The sequence below is a fragment of the Crocodylus siamensis genome, chromosome 1 (assembly GCF_052110815.1).
Source record: "Crocodylus siamensis isolate JL-2025a chromosome 1, ASM5211081v1, whole genome shotgun sequence".
Taxonomy (NCBI): domain Eukaryota; kingdom Metazoa; phylum Chordata; order Crocodylia; family Crocodylidae; genus Crocodylus; species Crocodylus siamensis.
This window is the reverse complement of record NC_143395.1, coordinates 142,782,982-142,802,875: the sequence shown is the minus strand read 5'-3', so window position 1 is coordinate 142,802,875 and position 19,894 is coordinate 142,782,982. Positions and strand designations below refer to the sequence as shown.

Sequence of the window (19,894 nt, the reverse complement as noted above, 5' to 3'; positions counted from 1 at the left end):
AGCCAATGGCAGATGCATGTTTAGCCTTAAAAAAGCCATATGTAACAGGATGTTCAAGGAAAGATCAAGATGTTTTTAATTCATTCCACCTTCCAAAAACAAAGTGTGTGCCTTAATCAGTGGGCCTGTAGCAAGTGAGAAACTGCAGCATCTCATTCTATGCACAGCCAAGAGAAAAAAAAACATATAAATGTTTTCTCTGTCAGAAGCCCTAAACTGTACATGAACCCTTGTAGGACACGTAGAATACTTTGCATTAAGAATATGAGACATATTCTACTCAGAGATATAAAAACTTGTTCATGTGAACAGATGCATACACTTAAAAAAACTGTCCTTACAGTTAAGAATAACTTGAGGGACTAAGGGTCACAGTTTCTTTGTATCATTATATGAAACAGTCTTTATCACTGCATTTCAAGAAGATGACAGGAAAGATTTAATAAACCTAACATTATCCTTGCTTCTAGCTATAATATAATTAATAATGGAAAACCCTATGCAAATCTATGCAAAGAGACAGAATGGCATTCAGTAATTTCAGATAAATTAGACATAGAAACACATGTTCTAGGATATACTCAGTATTATCCATAGAATATTCTTTCCTAGTGTCTCCTGGTACATCTGATTCCAGAACTCAACATTTTCATGCCAGGGTAATAGGTGACTCAATAAAGATCAAGTTTCCACCACCTACTAATAGTAAGATATATTGAGAAAGTCTTAGACCAGGTTCCACCATTTTTAAACCAGTCTGTGTGTACCAAATTTCTGTTACTGGTATAGACCGGTTTTGTGTGCCGAACTTCTGTTCTGTTATGGGTATAGACTGGCTTCTGATCACTTATACTAGTAGAAGTATAATGTCTGGACCTGGCCAAAGGATCACTTAGACTTGTCCAAGAAACAACATGAATTCCTAGATTACCCCTATCAAATGTTATTAAGCTCCTGCTTTAAAATCTCCAATTTGCTCATATCTTACTTGAAGTTCAGTGCCCAAAGCTAGATACAGTATTCCAGGAAAGGCTTAATCAAGTACTGAATGAAGTGGAAAAATCACTTCATGTGATTTGGATATGCCAGTCTTTTGAAAACATTATTTGCTTTTTTTTTTTTTGAAACAATAGTAGATTCATGACTCATATTCAACCAGCAATCTACTAAAAACCCCAAATCCTTTCCTCTGGTATTGCAACCTAGCCAGTACCAAACATGAGAAACATAGAATAAAAACACATGTTTTAAAAATAATTTCTACTTTATTTACTCCAAATCAATTCAGCTGTTTCCTGAAATCATTGTTTGGAGGGTAACAGATTTTCAATTTACCATTTACACTTTATTATACTACTATACCTTTAATTTCTTTTAAGTGTTAATTAATTCCATCTCAAATTTAAGAGAGGCTACAGTAGGCTCAATTTACGCACTGAATAAAAACTATAGCATTGGTGCTGCATTGATCACTATCTTCTGGATGTTTCAGAGAAAAAGTGGTCCAGCCAACACCTTTTTAGTCAGACAAGTTCCCATTATTTGTGTTTTTACTTTTGCTTCAACAAAGATGTCAAGATCAGGACAAAATAACCAATGAGTTCACTTTTCTGTATCAGTTTCTGATGCATCTATGTGTGGTGAATCTGTTTCATCTGATTTGTATACTACATTACTTATATGCATACAAACACATGAACAAACATACAAACAGTGTTATATATACAAATTTTTCCAATTCTACAGCAACTTTCATTTAGGAGCTAAAGAACTTAAATATTAGTCTATATAAACCTTGCAACACACCCCCAAATGGCACGCATGGGAAAAGTGAGGTACAGGGTAGTTTAGACACCTCCACATCCTACAAAGCAAATCACGAAAAGAAAAAGTCAAAGAAATAGCAGCTGTTGCTTCTCAATTCTTCATTCTAACTACCAGATCCCTCCCTGATCAGGAAAAAATAAATGGAATTTTCCTAGTATTTTTTGGAAGTCTTTAGTGCACTATTTTTTACTTGAGTCTACCTCAAAAGAGAAGCTGGCCCAGAGTATGGTAGCCTGCTTGTTAAGTAGTGCATCTCTCATGAACACATAAGTTGAGTAACTCAGACCCTATTATGTTAGCTTGGTTTTATCTATTGTAACTGATTAAACTTTTGGCTAGTGCTGAGAAGCAAAAAATTAAATTGATTTTTTAAAAGTTATTTTCCCCAGGTTGTCCAAAGCCTTTGACTTGTCCTTTTAAAGTACATAATCTATTTGAAAAGAAATAAAAATTAAATTAATAATGTGATACAGAAAATTTAATTATTTAAAGAAAGGGCTGAAAACTTTGACATAAGTTCCTCTGCACATCTCTTCACATCCACTGTAATTTCCATAAGCTTGACTGTTTATTCATTTAATACATTTTTTCATTCAAAATTGAACTACAGGTATTGTTTATACCAGCACTTATGCTACTGCTGAATTTGACTCAGGGCCTTCAAACCAGAGATATATTTGACCAGTGGGTTCAAAGGATTAAGACAGTAAATTGAACTGTTTTTCTGTTCATATTGGCATGAAAAAAAACATTGCTTTTTATCAAAAAGTGCTGAAAGAGCAAACAAACCAAACCACAGTTCAACCTTCTTTCTCCCTGGCATGTTTCCATGAATAGTGATTGCTCTCACTGACAGCAGGGTAGTATGCAAGCTAACTTTGATTAGAGGGAAAAATCAGAGTAATTTATCAAGATGTGCCTTATACGTATGCTTAGCATAGCAGAAACAGGTACTGATCTCTTCAGCTGGGTGAGTAACCCACCTAGGAGAAAGAAAAGCAACTTGGGATTCATAGAAATTTGAAAAGCGTTCTTAATTAGAATAAGAATACAGTCATTTTAAAAACTTTTATGGTCTGAAACTTGTTCAAAACATTGTTTTTTATCATAAAAAAAATCAAAAATTGATAATATTGAAGACCTTTCTGTTTGATCTGCCATAGTGACACGCTCTTTTCCAGTTCTATCTCAGAAACACCCTGAGCTTCAGTATGGTAACTAAGGATGTGGACAGATACAAGACTTAAACCATTTTAAGTGGCATATAATCCAATTCACAGCTGCTGTCCCCTGGAATGTTTCAAAAGTATATCTGGAAAATCAAGTATTATTTTGAAAAAGTCCTCCTTGAATCTGTGTTGCATGCAGACACCCAGCTTTCCATGGCTCCAGGCATCTCATGTGGCACCACTCCTCACCCTCACTTCTACCCCCACCACCGAACCCTGCACAGCAACTGGCTACTTTGGTAAAAAGCCAGAACTGCACTGCCCCAACCTCTATTGCCTGCATTTCACCCAGTCTGTGCCATGCCAGGCTGATTTGAATGGCAAGGGTGGTCAGGTGCACAGAGAAGGTACCCCTGCTTCTGAGTTCCTGCAGTGTTGGGTGATTTGTGGGGGCTTCCCAATTTTTTTTTTTACCCACACTTTCCCCCAAGTTGGTGGCAACAAACCAAGCTTCAGGGCATCCTAGGCTGACTTGGGCTCCTGGGGATTGGTAGGCAGATGGGGGGCTACCCCTACTTCTGCATTCCCAGGGGCTGCCCAAGGTCTCTACAGTTTTTAAAACAGCATTTTTCCTCAAGCCATTTCATTCAATTCCTGACAACTGATGCGGAAATCTTTGGCTGTCCCCCAAAGCACCCACAACTCCAGGAACCCAGAAGCAGGGGTCCCACCTCTGCCACCTGTCCCCTTACAGAAGAGACAGCAAGAAAACTCTCTGAGGCAGGCAGGAGGAGTCACAACAGGGATCTGCACCAGGATATATGTTGGTCGGTCAGAATGTGTGCCGTGGAACACAGTAAGAAATCTTTTTAGATTATCAGGAGTGGGGATAAACCTAACATTGAATCAAAAGCCCTGATTCATAGCAAGAGGCAGTGCTTCATGGGAAACATTACTCCAAACATGAAGTAAAGATGATAAGATCTTATCATCTCCACTATCCAATTTTCTGAAATAGCCAGCCATTGTAAAGGGGCAAGCACAAGTAGAACAAACAGTTTTACAGCAGAATTTCTTGCAACAAAAATTTTATTTTAGTTTTGTAAAGCCCCTAGCACAATCAAACCGCATATAAAATGAGTACTGTTGTACACAATACTGTTCTGCAATAACTGTATCAAAAAATCCTGCTTACGCAAAGCCTATCTATGTAGCTATTGAATACCACAGTTCCACAAAGCAACCCAATTGTAGTGTCCAGCTGATCCAGTTACAGAGCAAATCCTGTGTTTATCTTGAGATTCCAGGAGCTAGAGGTGCAATACCTTATTTCTGCAGCAGCAACTCCAAGTGTATTCACCTAGATCAGGGGTGGGCAAAATGCAGCCTGCAGGCCAGATGTGGACCACCAGGCTATTCTATCCAGCCCACAGGGCCCCTAAAAAATGTAGAAAATTAATATTTATCTGTCCCTGCCTGTGATGTGGCCCCCGATGGCTTGGCAAAACTCAGTAAGTGATCCTCCACCCAAAATAATTGCCCGCCCCTGACCTAGATGATGTCTTCTACAGAATCTCCAGACACAGAAAAGAGAAGCTGTGCAATGGGGCAGAGAGGGGCTAACCAAGATTAGACAGAGAGGACATTTTTCCTTTGCTACAAGACCCATAGACAGGAAGGAATGTGTATCCTGGGCCAAAGCAATCCATCATCCCAGAATCAAAATGACAAAATTCACCTCCCCCCAGTACCTGGCCCAGTATTAATAGCAATATAGGGATAAATTAGCCTAAAATCTAACTTGAAGAATACATCCATAAATTCATAGGGGATTATTTGACATAGAAAGGAAACCATGAAATGGATTGTAAAAAAATAAGGAGGTTTAGCGTGGGTAAGTGGGGTCATGTGGAGGGGGAACAGGGAGGAATGTTGCATGCTTGGGGAATTTCCTATGGCTTTTTTTCAAAGAGGCTAATGCTAAAAGGTGAGGAAGAAGAGTTGGCTGGAATCTTTGTTGTTTTACATTGGCGCATCCTCTCTCCCCAGCTTCTTATGAGCCCACTATAAAATGCAGTATCTAATGGTATCACTGAATGCAAAGGGCCCATATGTTCCAATCCCATTCCAGTTCCCAGATAAAAGGGTATTAGACTTCTAAATGTGGCAATCACTTATTGGCATCTGTTGGCAATGAGGAAAAATAAAACAGGTGGAAGTATCCTTGAAGAACTATTCATAGCAATTTCAATCACCACCTGCTGTGTGGCTTGTCAATAGTTGGTAAACATTGCAACAGCTAATCCTAGCTCCAATAGGGAGGGCTATACTAGCACTGACACTGACTGTGAATATACTCTGTTGGTGTCAGTCAGCATGTCTCAGGGACAGAGGTAAGTGAAGAATAAGTGATGTATGTACATGTCTCATGATGAAGCTAGGGGAAATATAAACAAATTATTTGCCTTATTTGGCCACGAATATGTCTGCTTCCCTAGCTGGTGATGATCTTTTGAAGGCTATTGAGGCAGCAAACTTAATAATTTTTTATCAAGCAATGGCCTGTGACTGACAGAGCTAATCAAGGCATTCAACAATGGCAGCACATCCCTGATGTATGAATATCAAAGAGAAAGGCTGATGAGAACAAAGTGCCTGTGACATGCAAATGTCACCTCCTCATTTATTTTCAATTTTCTACCATCCTAAATGTCTGTTGAGCACTGTAAAACATGAAGGGCACAAGGGAAAGAATGTTCTCCTAGCATTTCCACATTCAGTTGTCTAAAGACTCCAGTACATATGAAGATTTGGTAGAGAAGTAGTGTATTGGTGGGGTAGAGCATGGGACAGAAAGTTCGAATTCTCAAAGGACATGTGTAATTAGTGAAAGGCACATTTAAAAGGCAGATGATTATGCTGCTGCCTATCCATAAAGCATTGGATGGTTTCTGCCACAATAAATAGTAGGTATTATATTATTCTGCAAATTACCTCAGAATGCCACACAATAGCAGACAGCTCAAACAACAGGATCAGTCTACTTCCTACGCTCACACTAAAAGAATAACAAGGAAATTAAAACATGTGCCAAACAAATATACTTGGAAAAAAGTCAAGCCACTTCTCCTACCATGGGCTACGATTGTTCTAGATGTTTGTCCCTTTTCAGCCTGCAAAATTCCTGAGTCTTTAGATGGTGCAAATTATAGCATAACAGTGACTAATGCCATTCAGAAAACATTTCTAATAAAGGCAGCTCCAAAAATACGTACGTGTGTGTGGGAAAAGGACATGCTTTGAGAACAAGTACAATCACGGTCTGTATGTGTATGTACACACACACAGAACCACAGATGTCCCAATTATTTGTCCACAAACTGAAAGTATGACCAACACTTGACACCGGGCACATCTACATGAGACACTTACCTCACAGTAGACAAATTAGCTGCATAGTAAGCATCTCATATCTACACATGCAGCCCTATTAGGCTGGAGTAAACTAATTTACTCCACAGCAACACACATGTAGATGCTGACTGGGGTGTGAGGGTGCTTCTGTGTGGGCTGGCTAGCCCTGCACTGAAGTAGCCTTGTGTCCCAGCCAGCCCCTCCAAAGCACAATGAGCTAGGGGTACGTGCTGACACCCAGACTCTGCCAGCCAAGGCTGCTCCACCCCGACTCAATGTACTGCAGTTCCAGGAGTACATGAATATGTAGCAAAACCCCTAGGCTTTTCTTTTTTTTTTTTTAATTTAAAAATACATTCCCTCCCCTTCCCCAACCATTTCTGACTTTCTCTCTGCCCTCTCTATTCCTTATTAGTAATTATAAGTAGTCATAGGTAAGCTAAGTTCTTGTATGCTATTATTGTAATAAGCCCCTTTTTATATTGGAAATAATGTTCTGTTGTGTTTGTATGGATTTTTATTGTTTTATATTGTATTAAATTGTATTCCTATCATTTCTGCATTGCTTTTTATATTTTCATATTAATATTGTATGGTTTAGGCCTGTGTCTGTTAAGTTAACCCAAATAATGTCAAGTTTCCATTTGTAAAGTCAAGCCTCCATTTTTTGTCCACTGCCCTTACAATAGGGAATGCCATGTTGTATAGTATGTTGCAAGGGTGACTCATACCTACCCCTCCTATGTAAATTGGTTCCTGAATGAATGAGAATAAAAGAGGGTGCTTGAGGCAAATTGGTAGCAGGCTTCTACTGAATGACCAGTAACAACAAGACCACCAACTCAATGACCCAACCATTGCCTTGCATTGACTCACCCGGGAACCACAGACCTCACCTAGGAACAGAAACAAAACCCAGCATTTGAAAGATAAAGAACCTACAGGAACCCAACATTTGGAAGACAAAGACCCTACAGAAATCAGCAACCCCACCATCCTGTCCCACCAGACAATGAGGACACCTGGATCTCCACGTATGCATCTGAGCAGTACTGGCCCTTGCCTGGTGTCACGGGGTGGGGCCTAGGAGCGGCCATGATCCCACTAGCGCCCCCTACCATGCCAATTAGGCTATCCAGCACCCTCTTACTAGCCCGCCCCGTCTTGTTGGTATATGGTTCTAGAAGGGAGGCTGCCTCTTGTCGCCCTGGACACCGTGCTACGCTTACACTGTCCCCCATTCCATATGGAGTGACCTGGTGCACCCCAGCCTTATGGGCAATGCGTGCCTCCAACCTCCCCTTTAGCACGCCCCAAGCCTCACAGCTGTACCGGATGTTATCTGGTCAGTTTCCTGTATGTGACCCTTCGCCGGCGCCCCTGCGCTTGTCATGCAACCGGCGCCCCTGGGCTTGTCACGCAACCGGCGCCCCCTCTATCTGTTAGCCCTCTCGGGCTAACTAACAGTACTCTTCCCAATTGGGCTCAGGCAGCCTGAGCCTTACCTGGCCCCTTTGACCCTTCGGAGTCCCCACCACTGTGGAGCCCCTCTGGGACCCTTTCCAGTCCGTGCCCCTACTGGGGTTTCTATCAATAATACGTGCCCGCTTCTGGGGCTTCTCTCAGTACACGTGCCTGCTCCTGGGGCTTCTCTCGTACAGACTGTGTCCTATCGGGCCAGTCTCTTCGTGCTTAAGCACTCCTAGCCCTCACCGGGCTTCTCAATAAGCTTATTCCCCTTTCGGGGCTTCTCAAGTCCTTCTCACGGTTGGGGCTCAGGTGGCCGTAGCCGTGCCTGGCCCCCTAGACCACCGTCAGGGTCTTTCACCCTACTTGGGCTTCTCCGCTTATCGCCCCACAGGGCTGGGGTCAACACCCCTCAACACCATGCCACGCCGGCGCGAACAGCTATGCCTACCTGGCACCGCTCACTGTACCCCACAGAGCACCAGGAACCCCCAGATTACTGGGGAGCTCCCGTGAGGCCTCCTCACATCCCTACAGCCTCACCCAGTCTTCCAGTGTAACAGTAACGAAACAAAACCATAAGCCAAACGGCTGTGACACAACAACAAGCCTCCTGGCTATAACACAGGATCTAGGCTCACCTGGCTGTCTCGCAAAGGCCTCCCAGTCAGGGTCCTCTCCACCCTCACCATGGTGCAGCCCCTTGGGTGCTCAGGCTGCACCGCTCGTCTCTGCTCTGCTTGGCTCTCCTGCAGAGTTCCTGCACCTCAGGCTGCCAGAAGGGAACCGCTCACTAGGCTTCGGCCTGGGCCACTTATAAATGCCAGGCCCTGCCCCCTTCTGGTCAGGTGACCTGCTGCAGTTGCCCCAGCAACCGACACCTGGGCTGCCCTAATTTCTTCCAAGGAACGGAGCACCCGAGTGCACCTGTGACACCTGGGAATGTGCTTCCCGTAGGAGACACTGGTAGCCCACACCCAGGGGTGGTAGAGTGTGACCTCCTTGGGACACCCTCTCAATCTGGACCAGCACTACGCCACACCACCTGTCCACCCAGAGGCCCTGCCAGTGATCCCCCTCTGGACAACACCTTGCTAGAGAAGACCCTGACTGGCCATCAAGGATCAACTCTCAGCCTAGTAATAGGTAGCTATCACCCACCTTCTTCCTCCAAGCAAGGGACCTGAACACTTGCTTTACATATTTCGACCTCAAATCCCTCCATTAAGCCTTTTCTCTCCTGCTACCATTGTATGGGGGTGGGAAGTGTGAGTATTTGTACATGTGTGTGGGAACTAATAACCTTGTGGGGCTGTGTAGTGTGTTGCCTGTTTAATAAAACACTTATTTTGGAACTCTGAGTTGGGTTTTTGTCTTACTGACTTCCTGGCCCTGCTCCAATCTCTGCTCTCTGACCTTCAGTCTCTCTTTCTCTCTGTCTCTGCCATCTTGGTTCCCTCTCTGCCACCTCCAAAACCCCAGCTCTGCTCTCCTCTAAACTCTGACTTTTGCCACCCTTCACTTCTGCCCCACTGCCCCTTTACCTCTTGCTCCACTGTTCCTCCTCGGTGCTGCCCAGGTTTCCTCCCCCAGCTCCACTGCCTGCTCTGCTGTCTCCAGCCCTGACTTTTTCCCTTGCTTCCACCCCAGCACCAGGTGACCCCAAGTAACCCCGGGGCCAAGTGATCCAAGTAACCACGGCACCAAGCGATCCCAAGTAACCCCAAGTGCCCCCTAATGTTAAGACACACAGCCATGACCAAAATGTATGTTTGTGTGTATGTGCATGTGTGTAGACCCATAGTGTCATATGTGTAGCTTGTGTATGTGTGTGCATAATTCTGTATCATGCCCTCCTGTCTAACAGCACAATATTGAGATCCCAAGTGTTGGTCTGGCACATGTCAAGTCAACAAAGACATGCACCTGGAAGCAATAAACTCCAAAGTGATAAGCCCTGAAGTTTATTTACAGGCATTAATATGCATGTGTAGACGCACCCACCGAATGTTGTGCCAATTTACTTCCTATTCTGAAGTAACTTATAGGCCCTACACACCTCTCAATGCTACATTGCCTCAATACTATTGCTGATCTCCCTGCTACTGCTCAACGCATATGGAGTGCCATTATATATAAACCTGAATATGCCATTATATGTGCTAAAATAAGACCATCACACAAAAAATGCCATAATTGATTAAATAAGTACATGTCAATAGTCAGATGTTTCACGTGCTTACACGCAATAATCCTGTTATAGACAACTGTAATATAACCTATATATAAAAAGTTTCTTCATAACCCAACCCCATGATTGTTTGGAGTAAATCCTTATGCATGAGGGTTAATCTAACTTCTAAACATTTATCTTGTCTCATTGAACTATCATGCTTTAGAAGCCAAATTGCACCCAAGAGCCTAAGTTAAAAAGGTTAATATTATGAAGTTAACCAAAAGTTAGAAAGTATCAGAATTTGTTTCCAATACAGTTCCAATACAGTTCAGTGCAGATCTCTGGTGCATAGATATTATGACAGTCGTTAATTGCATGGTCACATACTACTACTTTTTCCAAAGGGCTAGGCTTCTCTTTCTTTCTATTATCAGTTTAAAAATAAAATTTCTAAACAACTTGTCAAAAGCTGCAGACCAAAAGCAGTTGTGGCTTTCCTTTGCTAATGATGAATGGCTTTTGCCATTGGTGCAACTTGTGCTTTGGTGATGGGAGGAAATGTGGGCAGAGACAGTTTAAGCAATGGCAGGGGAAAGTGTCCAAAAAGCTCAGAAGTTTCAAGGTAAAAAAGTACTGCCGTGTATATCTTTTTCAATTTGTCTTTATCTGTTTTATCCCTTTCTTAATTAAGGGAGTTGAAATAAGCACATCAAACACCTTTGTCAGGGAGAAGAGATATTTAAATTAAACTCTGCACTCCTATTTGTGAGATAATTTAATAGACTAGTGCATGCAAAAAACTGTTATAAGAAAAGACAAAGACCTATGACACCGATTACTTCTAATACAGCTTTCTCAATTCACCTAATTCTTTCAAGTTATTCATTAAAGAACTCATTATCTCAGATCAAACATTTTTTGTTCCATTTTGCACATGGAACTAGGCTTGCACACAACTAAAAGTGTGAAATAAATTACCATAAAGAGAGTGGATATTAAGGTACACATTATTTTCTTATGATAAATAGTTTTATCTGATCCAGTGCACCATGGATAAAACTACAAGTGAAATAGAAAGGTTATAGTATTTGTTATTTATTTTGTCATATAAACAAAGCATTTCACTTCAGTTCAGTATTGTGGCTGTCAACATGAAAAACATCCATGGAAAACAGTCAAAACTCTATCTTAAATGGACTTAGCGACTCCTCCCAAAATCCCAGTCCCTGGATGCTACCACCCAGCTACCAGAACAAAATCATCCTGGCACATTATCAGGGTAAGCAGCAGCAAAATTTAAAAATGTATATTTAAAACAGAAAAGTCAGTTTTTACACCAACAACTTAAAAGAGAACTTAATCATCAGTTCCTAAGTAAACAAACTCACTTCCAACCACTGGCATAGGATACATTGCACAAAAAAATCTTTTTATGGTGTTTGTCTATCATCCATCTACTGAATAAAACTGAACAAGGTAGAAATTGGCAACAAATGAGACATTTTTTCTATCAAACTTTTAAAAAAAGTAGCTTGATAATAAGCAAATCCTATTTTTAAAAAAATCAGTGGGAGCTACATTTTGCAAGTGAAATATGTATCTTTTAAAGTGGTCCCCATAGTCCCAGGGCATAATAAACATATAAAATACTTACCTTGAAATATTTACTTTAGCTTATATCAAGCTGCCCATAACAATGGAAACAAATTGCTTACCTGGTAAAAATTCTACACATATTGTTTAAGTCCATGTAAAATATGCAAACCAAGACCAAGATATTTTGAGGATATGAAAAATAATTAAAATATCAAAACAAGAACTCAACATCAAATTTAAAATAAGACTTCATTTGACTTTAAATATGCTGACAGAAACAACTATCCAAATATTCGAAGTCAAAAGATTGAAAAATGAATGCCTTTTGACACAAAAAATGGGGATCCAATAGTTTGAGCCATCTGACAGCCTTACATTTAATGTGCATGTTATCCTGGCAAACAACATAAAGCTTCTGAAAGTATCACACACTACAAGTGCTACTTTAAAAACTGAGGTTTGCTGTCATATCAAGCTGACTAGAAACTATTCATGTGCCGAACCATTTTGAAGTAGTTCATATATCACCAAGAGTGTCTTTTCAGAAGAAAGCTACTTTCCATATGGCTCAACTGAAAAATCTTTACACATAAAGACAATGATTTCTGTATAACTTTCTGCAGTGATATAAATTCACCGGTGTTTTTGAGTAGCTGGATGAGTGATTTGAAGTCTATAAACCTTGGGAATGCCTCTAAACTGAGTCAATACAATAACAAAGGTTTTATCATCATGTGAGAAATGTGAGAAACCTTTAAGCCTTTAGAAAATCTTATATCCAGGCTAAGTGAAACTAAATCAGTCACTAGATAGGAAATCTTCAAGAAAAATTCAAATATTATAAGAAGTGCATTAATGACTCAGAAGGTGGCACTCTTCTCCATATCACTACTAACCCAATGCATTCTTTCAAGACAGAGACAGAAGGCAACTGATAACAGGAAGGCAAACTTTTAGATGAGCTATATTTATTAGAAGTAACAGAAGCACTTTTCACAGGAGCAATGGCTATATTTTGACTCCAGCTTAATGTATATAATTTGTTAAATGTTATATAGTTACATGTGTGCACATTTACTGCACAAACAGAGAGAGTATGAACATACTTAAAAGACCACCACAATTTGAGAGAGACACACAATATAAGGCATCTACTATTATCTTTAGTTTGACTGAATTTCTAGAACAAATGCAGATTTTGAAAGGAAGGGCTAGGTATTGGCACTGGAGATTTAGATGGTGAAAAGGGCACCTTAAAAAGAAATGCAAATGCAAAAGTAACATTTTAGATTAAGATCTTGTTTGCTCATATTGCAGAATGGCAATGATAATATAACCAGATGACAAGGCTCAGATGTTTATTTTTAGTCCACATTAAATTCCAAATCAGAAAGGCTCAAAAAGAAACACTGAATTCCAATGTTGATCAAAGGATAACACAGTTTCATGACGTCAACCCATCCTCTTATAAGCACACATGACCCTACACAAGGGAAAAGATAAAAATCTTCAAAATAATATGCTTTAAAAAACACGTTGTCAATTCTACATAAGAAAAAAAAACTGGCAAAAACAAGTGAATAGATTACTGAGGAACATACCAGAGGAGGCTTCTAGTCTTTCTAATCTGCTGATCAGCCAGTCAAGAGAACCAGAAAATTGAGCACAGTTCTTGCGATTCCCTCTAATCAAAGCCGCTAGTATATAAAGAAAACAACAGAAAAAAAAGGAATCATAGTTATTAGATTATCTAGGTCAATTAACAGTTTTATGAATTATGGGGTGAACCATGATCCAGCCAATCAGCTGGATGCAATAATCTCTATTTAAGAAGTAAAGTTTGTTGGATTCCAGAGCCATCAAATTGAACTTCATTTTAAGTATTTCAGTTTATCTAGAGCAGGAGTTGTCAACCGGGAGTACGCATACCCCTGGGGGTACCTGGAAAAAGACTAGGGGTTACACGTGGATGGGTGGCGACAGAGCTCCACCATCTACCACTCGGCACCGCCGCCTCCCAGGACCAGAGCTGGAGGACAAGGGCAGCAGGTCCCCCCTGTGGGCTGCCCAGCTGCCACCCAACCAGCTGGCCAGATGCAGTGGTGGGGGAGCCTGCATGCAGCTGCCACCACTACCCCGCGCCGCTGCTGTGTGCAAGCCCCCCACCCCCACTCTGCCAGAAGTGTAGCCAGAAGAGGTACACTCCTTAAAAAAGGTTTAAAACCCCTGTTGTAGAGCTAATGATTGCTTCCATAGATGCATTCTTAAATGTCAAGACCCTGTTTCAACATCATAAAGGATAAGTCCACTGCTATTTTCATACAAATTTCCCTGGTGCCTTGCTGCTCTACTGATAAGTATTGACAGGAGAGATTGGGAAGGATGGACGAGAACACACAAATATACAGGGTGACTGAAATTTACCTTGAACTGGTACAATCAACAGAATACATAATTTAAGGTTCAGGAAATGATAGTTAGGCTTTCTGACAAGGAATGGAAGGAGGTTGTAGAAGCCCTGCCTTTTATGCCCTTAGTTGAAAGCACAAGGACATATGCTGTATGCATTGCCAATGGGTTTTATTGACAAAAAGCTTCTGACTCAAGTGGATTAGACACACATGCATACTGGTAGCAAATATATATTTGTACAGCACTCACAGAAGAACCATGTTTTCTACCTAAAAAAAGTGTCAGGGATGAACATTTCCCCTCGGTGCATGGAACAGTACCAGTTCCTGTCCTTGTGCCAGCTTCCCTATACAAGTCTGCCAATGCATGATTCTTCACCTGAAATCACCTTGCCTATTTTGTACAGAAGAAATTATTGAGCATGCCGAGAGGCAGTATGGTCAACTGGCTGAGGAGACCTGCATTTAGATGTAGATCTGCCATTAGTTCACTGTGTCATGTTGGAAGGTCACTGAACCATCCCGGTTTCTCAGCTGCTTGCACACGTTTCTAAGCACTTTGGCAGTTACAGACAAGAAGTGCTAAGCTTTACTGCTGTGCTTATTAATCATGTTATACTGCTTTAGAATTGTTTGTGTTAATTTATTTACATTAAAAACTATGTTTCGTCTTCCAGGTTTGTGACCTCAGTATGATGTAAACTAAGTCTGCAGAAGTATAAAGCCAGTATACCACCAAGCTATTTGGTGGCATGGGGAAAAAAAGAAACCAAATACTTAATGGTCTGTAGGCAATCTATGTTTCTTTATTACCACGTAACAAACTCAGTGTGAAAAATCATGGGCCCGCTAAACCCTTATTTATAACCAGCCCACTGAAACTGTTAATAATTTTACTGCAGGTCAAGTAAACAGCACAACTCATCAAGAAGCATAGAGACAAGCTCAGGGACTGTTCTGGCAGTAATAAAAAAGGTACATAAGCCAGCACCTAAAACAAAGCTGCAGAAGAGAAGCATCTCTACTATTACAGAATTTCTTAAAACATGAGATCGCATCTTCCACTCAGAAAACAAATCCCTTGCATATTATATGTTATTTAATGGGCCATTCTTAGTAACAAAGAATTATGTGGCCATACTTTAGGGAGTTATACAATTACCTCTACTACACATTTAATTTTTGTATTCAAAATACTACTTATGGATAAACAAATTCTTTAATGTAGATTAATTCCTGTTTTTGAGATGCTTACACAATGGGAAAATGATAACAGCTGGTCAAGATGGAAACACTTTAGGAAAAAAAAATCTCTCTTAGGTATCTATATTATCTTTATCTCTCTACATTACTGTTCCCTGTTTATAAAAAATGGGGACCATAATGTTTCTCAGTTACACAGGGATTTTGTGAGGATAAATAAATTGCAGATTGTTATGATGATATCTTTTATTGGACCAATTGTATAGCTGGGAGGGATACAGACAAGCTTTGGGGTACCACTGTACCCCAGGTCTCTGAAAGGAAAAAGGAGACACAGCACAGCTAACCAGCAGGTAGAACAAAGACTTGTGTAAAACTCCAGGATACATGATATACTAAAAACAGGGTATGATATCAGATATGTAATAGATAGGATGCATGAAGTAGAAAGGATAACCTGACAAGTGAAAGAGCAAGACCATTCAAGAGAGCTGCTACCACCAGTGGCAGGGATAAAGTAATACTTGCAAATATGGATATCATCAGCCTCTACAGTAATATCCCACATCATAAAGGCACAGCTGCCTGCCTAAACTACCCACAAAAACATGGACTACCCTCAAATTTGAAACCACAACATATGTACAACTTCACAACATAAGCCCTTCATCCTCACCCACAACAACATAGCTCTCAATAGCCAACACTTCCTCCAAATGATTCCCCTCCCTCCCTCACAATATGTCAATCTCTTATTGAGCCACCTGGAGGAGGAATTTTAGAAAACTGCACTGCCAAGATTGCAGTATACCGGGATGATAGAAATGATATGTGTATCATAGGAACTGATCATCTGGACTTGCTTACTGACTTCTACCACAGGTTTAACAACCACCCCTTCAATCAAATTCTGTCTGCAGTACTTACTTCTTCACTAATAAACTTTCTAGATACCATGACCTACGTCTGGGATGGCACCCTATAAAGCACTATGTACAAAAAACTCACAGACCACAAAGCCAGCAATCATCCCAAACATAGCAAGAAAGCTGTAATCTATAGTCAGGTGCTCCATTACCAGTATATCTCTTAGAAGAATATTTAGACATCTTCCTCTGAATTGAACACTGCCTTTATCCAGCAAGGACACTCCAGCGGTTTACTACAACACAAGAAAAAAAACCCCACTGACCACAAATTCTTGGTTGTCACCTACTGTTCCACACTTGAATCAATAATAAGGATAATTAAACAATTACAGCCCACACTCAAAAAAGACCAGACCTTAAGAGAAATATTCCCTTTTCCCACTACTAGCTACCAGATAGCCCTCAGAAACTATGCCCCCGCAACAATGAAACCATCAGAATCCATGGATTCTACACATGTCCATCTCAGAAGGCGGTACACCTCATCTAGTGCACTAAATGACCCCGTGAAAACTATGTGGGTGAAACTAGGGGGGAAAAAACTGTGCACTAGAATGAATGATCACAGAAAAAAAGAATCAAAAATACTTTCTTCTTTCACTTCAGGAGTTGTGCAAGGTAGTCAATTAGACAAGACAAAAGTCTGCTGGAGGAGAAGGACTGCCCCGGTGGTTAAGTCATGGAGTGGAACTTATGAGGCCTGGGGTCTTTATCTGAGTCTGCCTTAAATTTTCTATGTGATATTAGATGTCATTTGATTTCAGCATGCCTCAAGTCTTTGCCTGTAAAATGGAGGCAATAATAGTTTGATACCTCAATATGTTACAAAGATAATTCAGCAAAATAGTGAAACTCATCTATTTTCTTAATTGTGGCTGCCAAATAGTTATAAAAGTCCCCATTCAGTGCCAGGAGCATAGAAGAGGATCCTGGCGCCAAACTCAGAAGACAATAAATATTGAACAGCTGCTCCTTTCCCAACCCATCACAGTGAACTGAGACAGGTGCCCTGTGGAAAAACTAGAATGTGATAACACGATAAGGCTGTATCACAATGTCTATCAGTGTGTATATTATATATGTATGAATATTCACATACGCATGTGTGTATGGTGTCAAACAACCATCTTCTGCACATTGTGGACTGCTGTCCCAATCTCCAGCCTACATAAACAACAAGCACCCACTCCCTAGTTCTTTTCAGTTTTATTTAGCCAAATTTATTCTTAGAGAAAGAACTACAGTTTTTAAAACCAAAATCCCACAAACTTCTTCCTCATCCTGATGAGAAGGAAAGAAAACCTCCTAGGGTTGGCTCCATACTCGTTATCTTTTGCAGTTTCACTGTTCACTGTTCTTTTGCTGTTCCTCCCCATGCACCCTCTCCTTTTTTGGGGGGAGTCCTCTTAAATGATGCAGTTGGAAGTGGGCCCTAATCAATTTGTCCCTCTCAGCCACTGGTCAGCCTTGCTCAGAACAGAGATAGATGCAGTCTGGATCAATCACGCTCTTTAAAGCAGCAAATCATCGTAATGCGTATGGAATATACAGGTCCAGTATTCTATAACGTATTGCAATCACAGCTAAGAAAAAAACCAAACTGTGACTAATTTATTCACCCAAAACAAAATAAATCATAAAGTGATGAAAGACTGTTTTAGACTGGACATAAGGAAAACTTCTTTACCATCCCAGTCTCCAGAGTCTGGAATAGACTCCCCTCAGAGGTGGTGCAGACACCTACTCTGGATACCTTTAAGAAATGCTTGGATGCTTATCTTGCTGAGGTGATTTGACCCCAGCTGACTTTCTGCTCCTTAGGCAGGGGGCTGGACCCAATGATCTTGCAAAATCCCTTCCAGCCCTAATGTCCATGAAATCTATGAAATGCACTTTTGAGCATCTGAAATTTTTTACTAATTTAGGCAATGTTTAAAATATTTCAGAAGTCTTGGAAAAAAATGTTTCAGGCATTTCTAATCACATCAAAGAAAATGACGAGATAACGAAGGGATACTTCACACCAATGGTCATGTTTTCTCATTTACCCAACAGTCCAGAATTGAATTCACTCACCGAGATACAGGAGACTAATGGGTTAAGTCAGTTTCTTGGGAAATAGGAAATGTTGGTAACACCCCCTCCCAGGATCCCTAAAACTCAGGTCTTACAATTTCTTGGCAAGTACCACTAGGTTACCGGACAAAAAGCAGCTAGGCTCTTCTCCTTCCTCCCTACTCAGAAATGGAAATGAGTTCTTCTTTCATATGACAAAATGGGTTCCGTAACTTTATCTTTGTGCAGTTTGGCATTTTTGTCGATTTGGGAGCTCCTGGTCATCAGAAACGTTACCAGAGATCACCACATGGAAGTGGCTCTTATTGATTCCCATGGAGATGAGTAATGGATATAGGTATCTCTGAGGTTTGTGATTGCTGCCTGGGGTGGAATGTCATCACAGCTAGTTCATAATCAGTCATGAGAACAAGTGTCAGCTGCAGGTGCTCTCCTTGTGCTGCTACAGGGGACAACTGGTAGTGGATGTTGGATCACATCAGCCAGCTGTCCCACCTCCCTCCCCCCACCCCTAACACAGCGTGGGTAATTCTAGCCCACAGCCAAAAAAGGTTGCCTACTCTTGCTAAAGGATATGCCAGGATGCATTGCTCTCAATCTCCTATGCTGATACTGCTTCACTTTGCACAAGCTAGTTCTGCAATTACTGACAATAGATGTTGTCCCTGGAGCAGAAGTAGCTGTGCTGGGATGTGTTCTAGCACAGCTGACCTACTTCACCAGGTGACAAAGAGTCATGGTATGGCAGCATGACGCATGCACCTGGGAAATCTCCTTCCAGAGGAGTCCTGGGGAGCAGCTCTTCAAGCAGGGAAACCCAGGCAGGCATTCACATGGCTTCAGAGGCCTGATCCTGCAGGAGAATTCCTGGTACCTGCAGGATCATGCCCAGAAGATGCAAGAATACCTGCCTGGGGCAGCTAGAGAGAATAGACAGCTCCAGGCTGTCTGTGCTGTCCCACTACAAAGCAGATAGGCATCTGCTGCAAAAAAAGAGGCAAAAATTGTTCCCATCTATTGTAATGACCACAATTTGGGGCAATTTTGGTATGACAAGGGCATGGATGTCTGTTTGCTTTGGCTTTGTGCCACCATAAAATATTTTATGGCGGCACGTAGGGGACACCTGTTTCCAGACTGAGACACAGACGGGCAGATGAGGTGGTGACAATGTATTCCTGGGCTTTGGAGAATGAGGAGGCAAATCCCCTAAGAGAAAGGAAGAATTTGACTCCATGCATCCTGCATCCTCAGTGAGTGCACTAACCACTGGCCTACTGAGTTAATAAACCACTGCTTCTCCTCGTCACACATGAATAGATATCTTCATTTCCTTGGCTTCTATTACAAGTGCCAAAATCATAGCCATCTATTTGCAGAAAAAATGAAAAGTTCCAGTTAAACCAGAATTTTTTTTCAACTTTTCATTTCAGGAATTAAAAACTAAGCATTTGTATTTTGGGTCCATATGCCATTTTCAGAGGTGGGTGGAGGGATTGTTTGTTTGAGTTTAAATGTCAAAGCAGAAACAAAACTAAGGCTAAAATCCCAAATCCATAAATTATTCATACAGCCCTAATAGCAATTATAAGCAATTCCAGCCATTATAAAAAGCAAATGCCATAA

At 41.1% G+C, this 19,894-nt stretch overlaps 1 protein-coding gene across 1 annotated transcript in view; it reads right to left on the bottom strand.

Moving 5' to 3' along the window:
* The window catches only part of RYR2 (ryanodine receptor 2), an 830,495-nt gene that overhangs the window by 391,852 nt on the left and 418,749 nt on the right, over window positions 1-19,894 (bottom strand). The window contains exon 15 of the mRNA XM_090044772.1: window positions 13,251-13,346. Within this exon, the coding sequence (XP_089900898.1) occupies window positions 13,251-13,346 (96 nt within the window). The remainder of the gene's footprint in view (window positions 1-13,250; window positions 13,347-19,894) is intronic.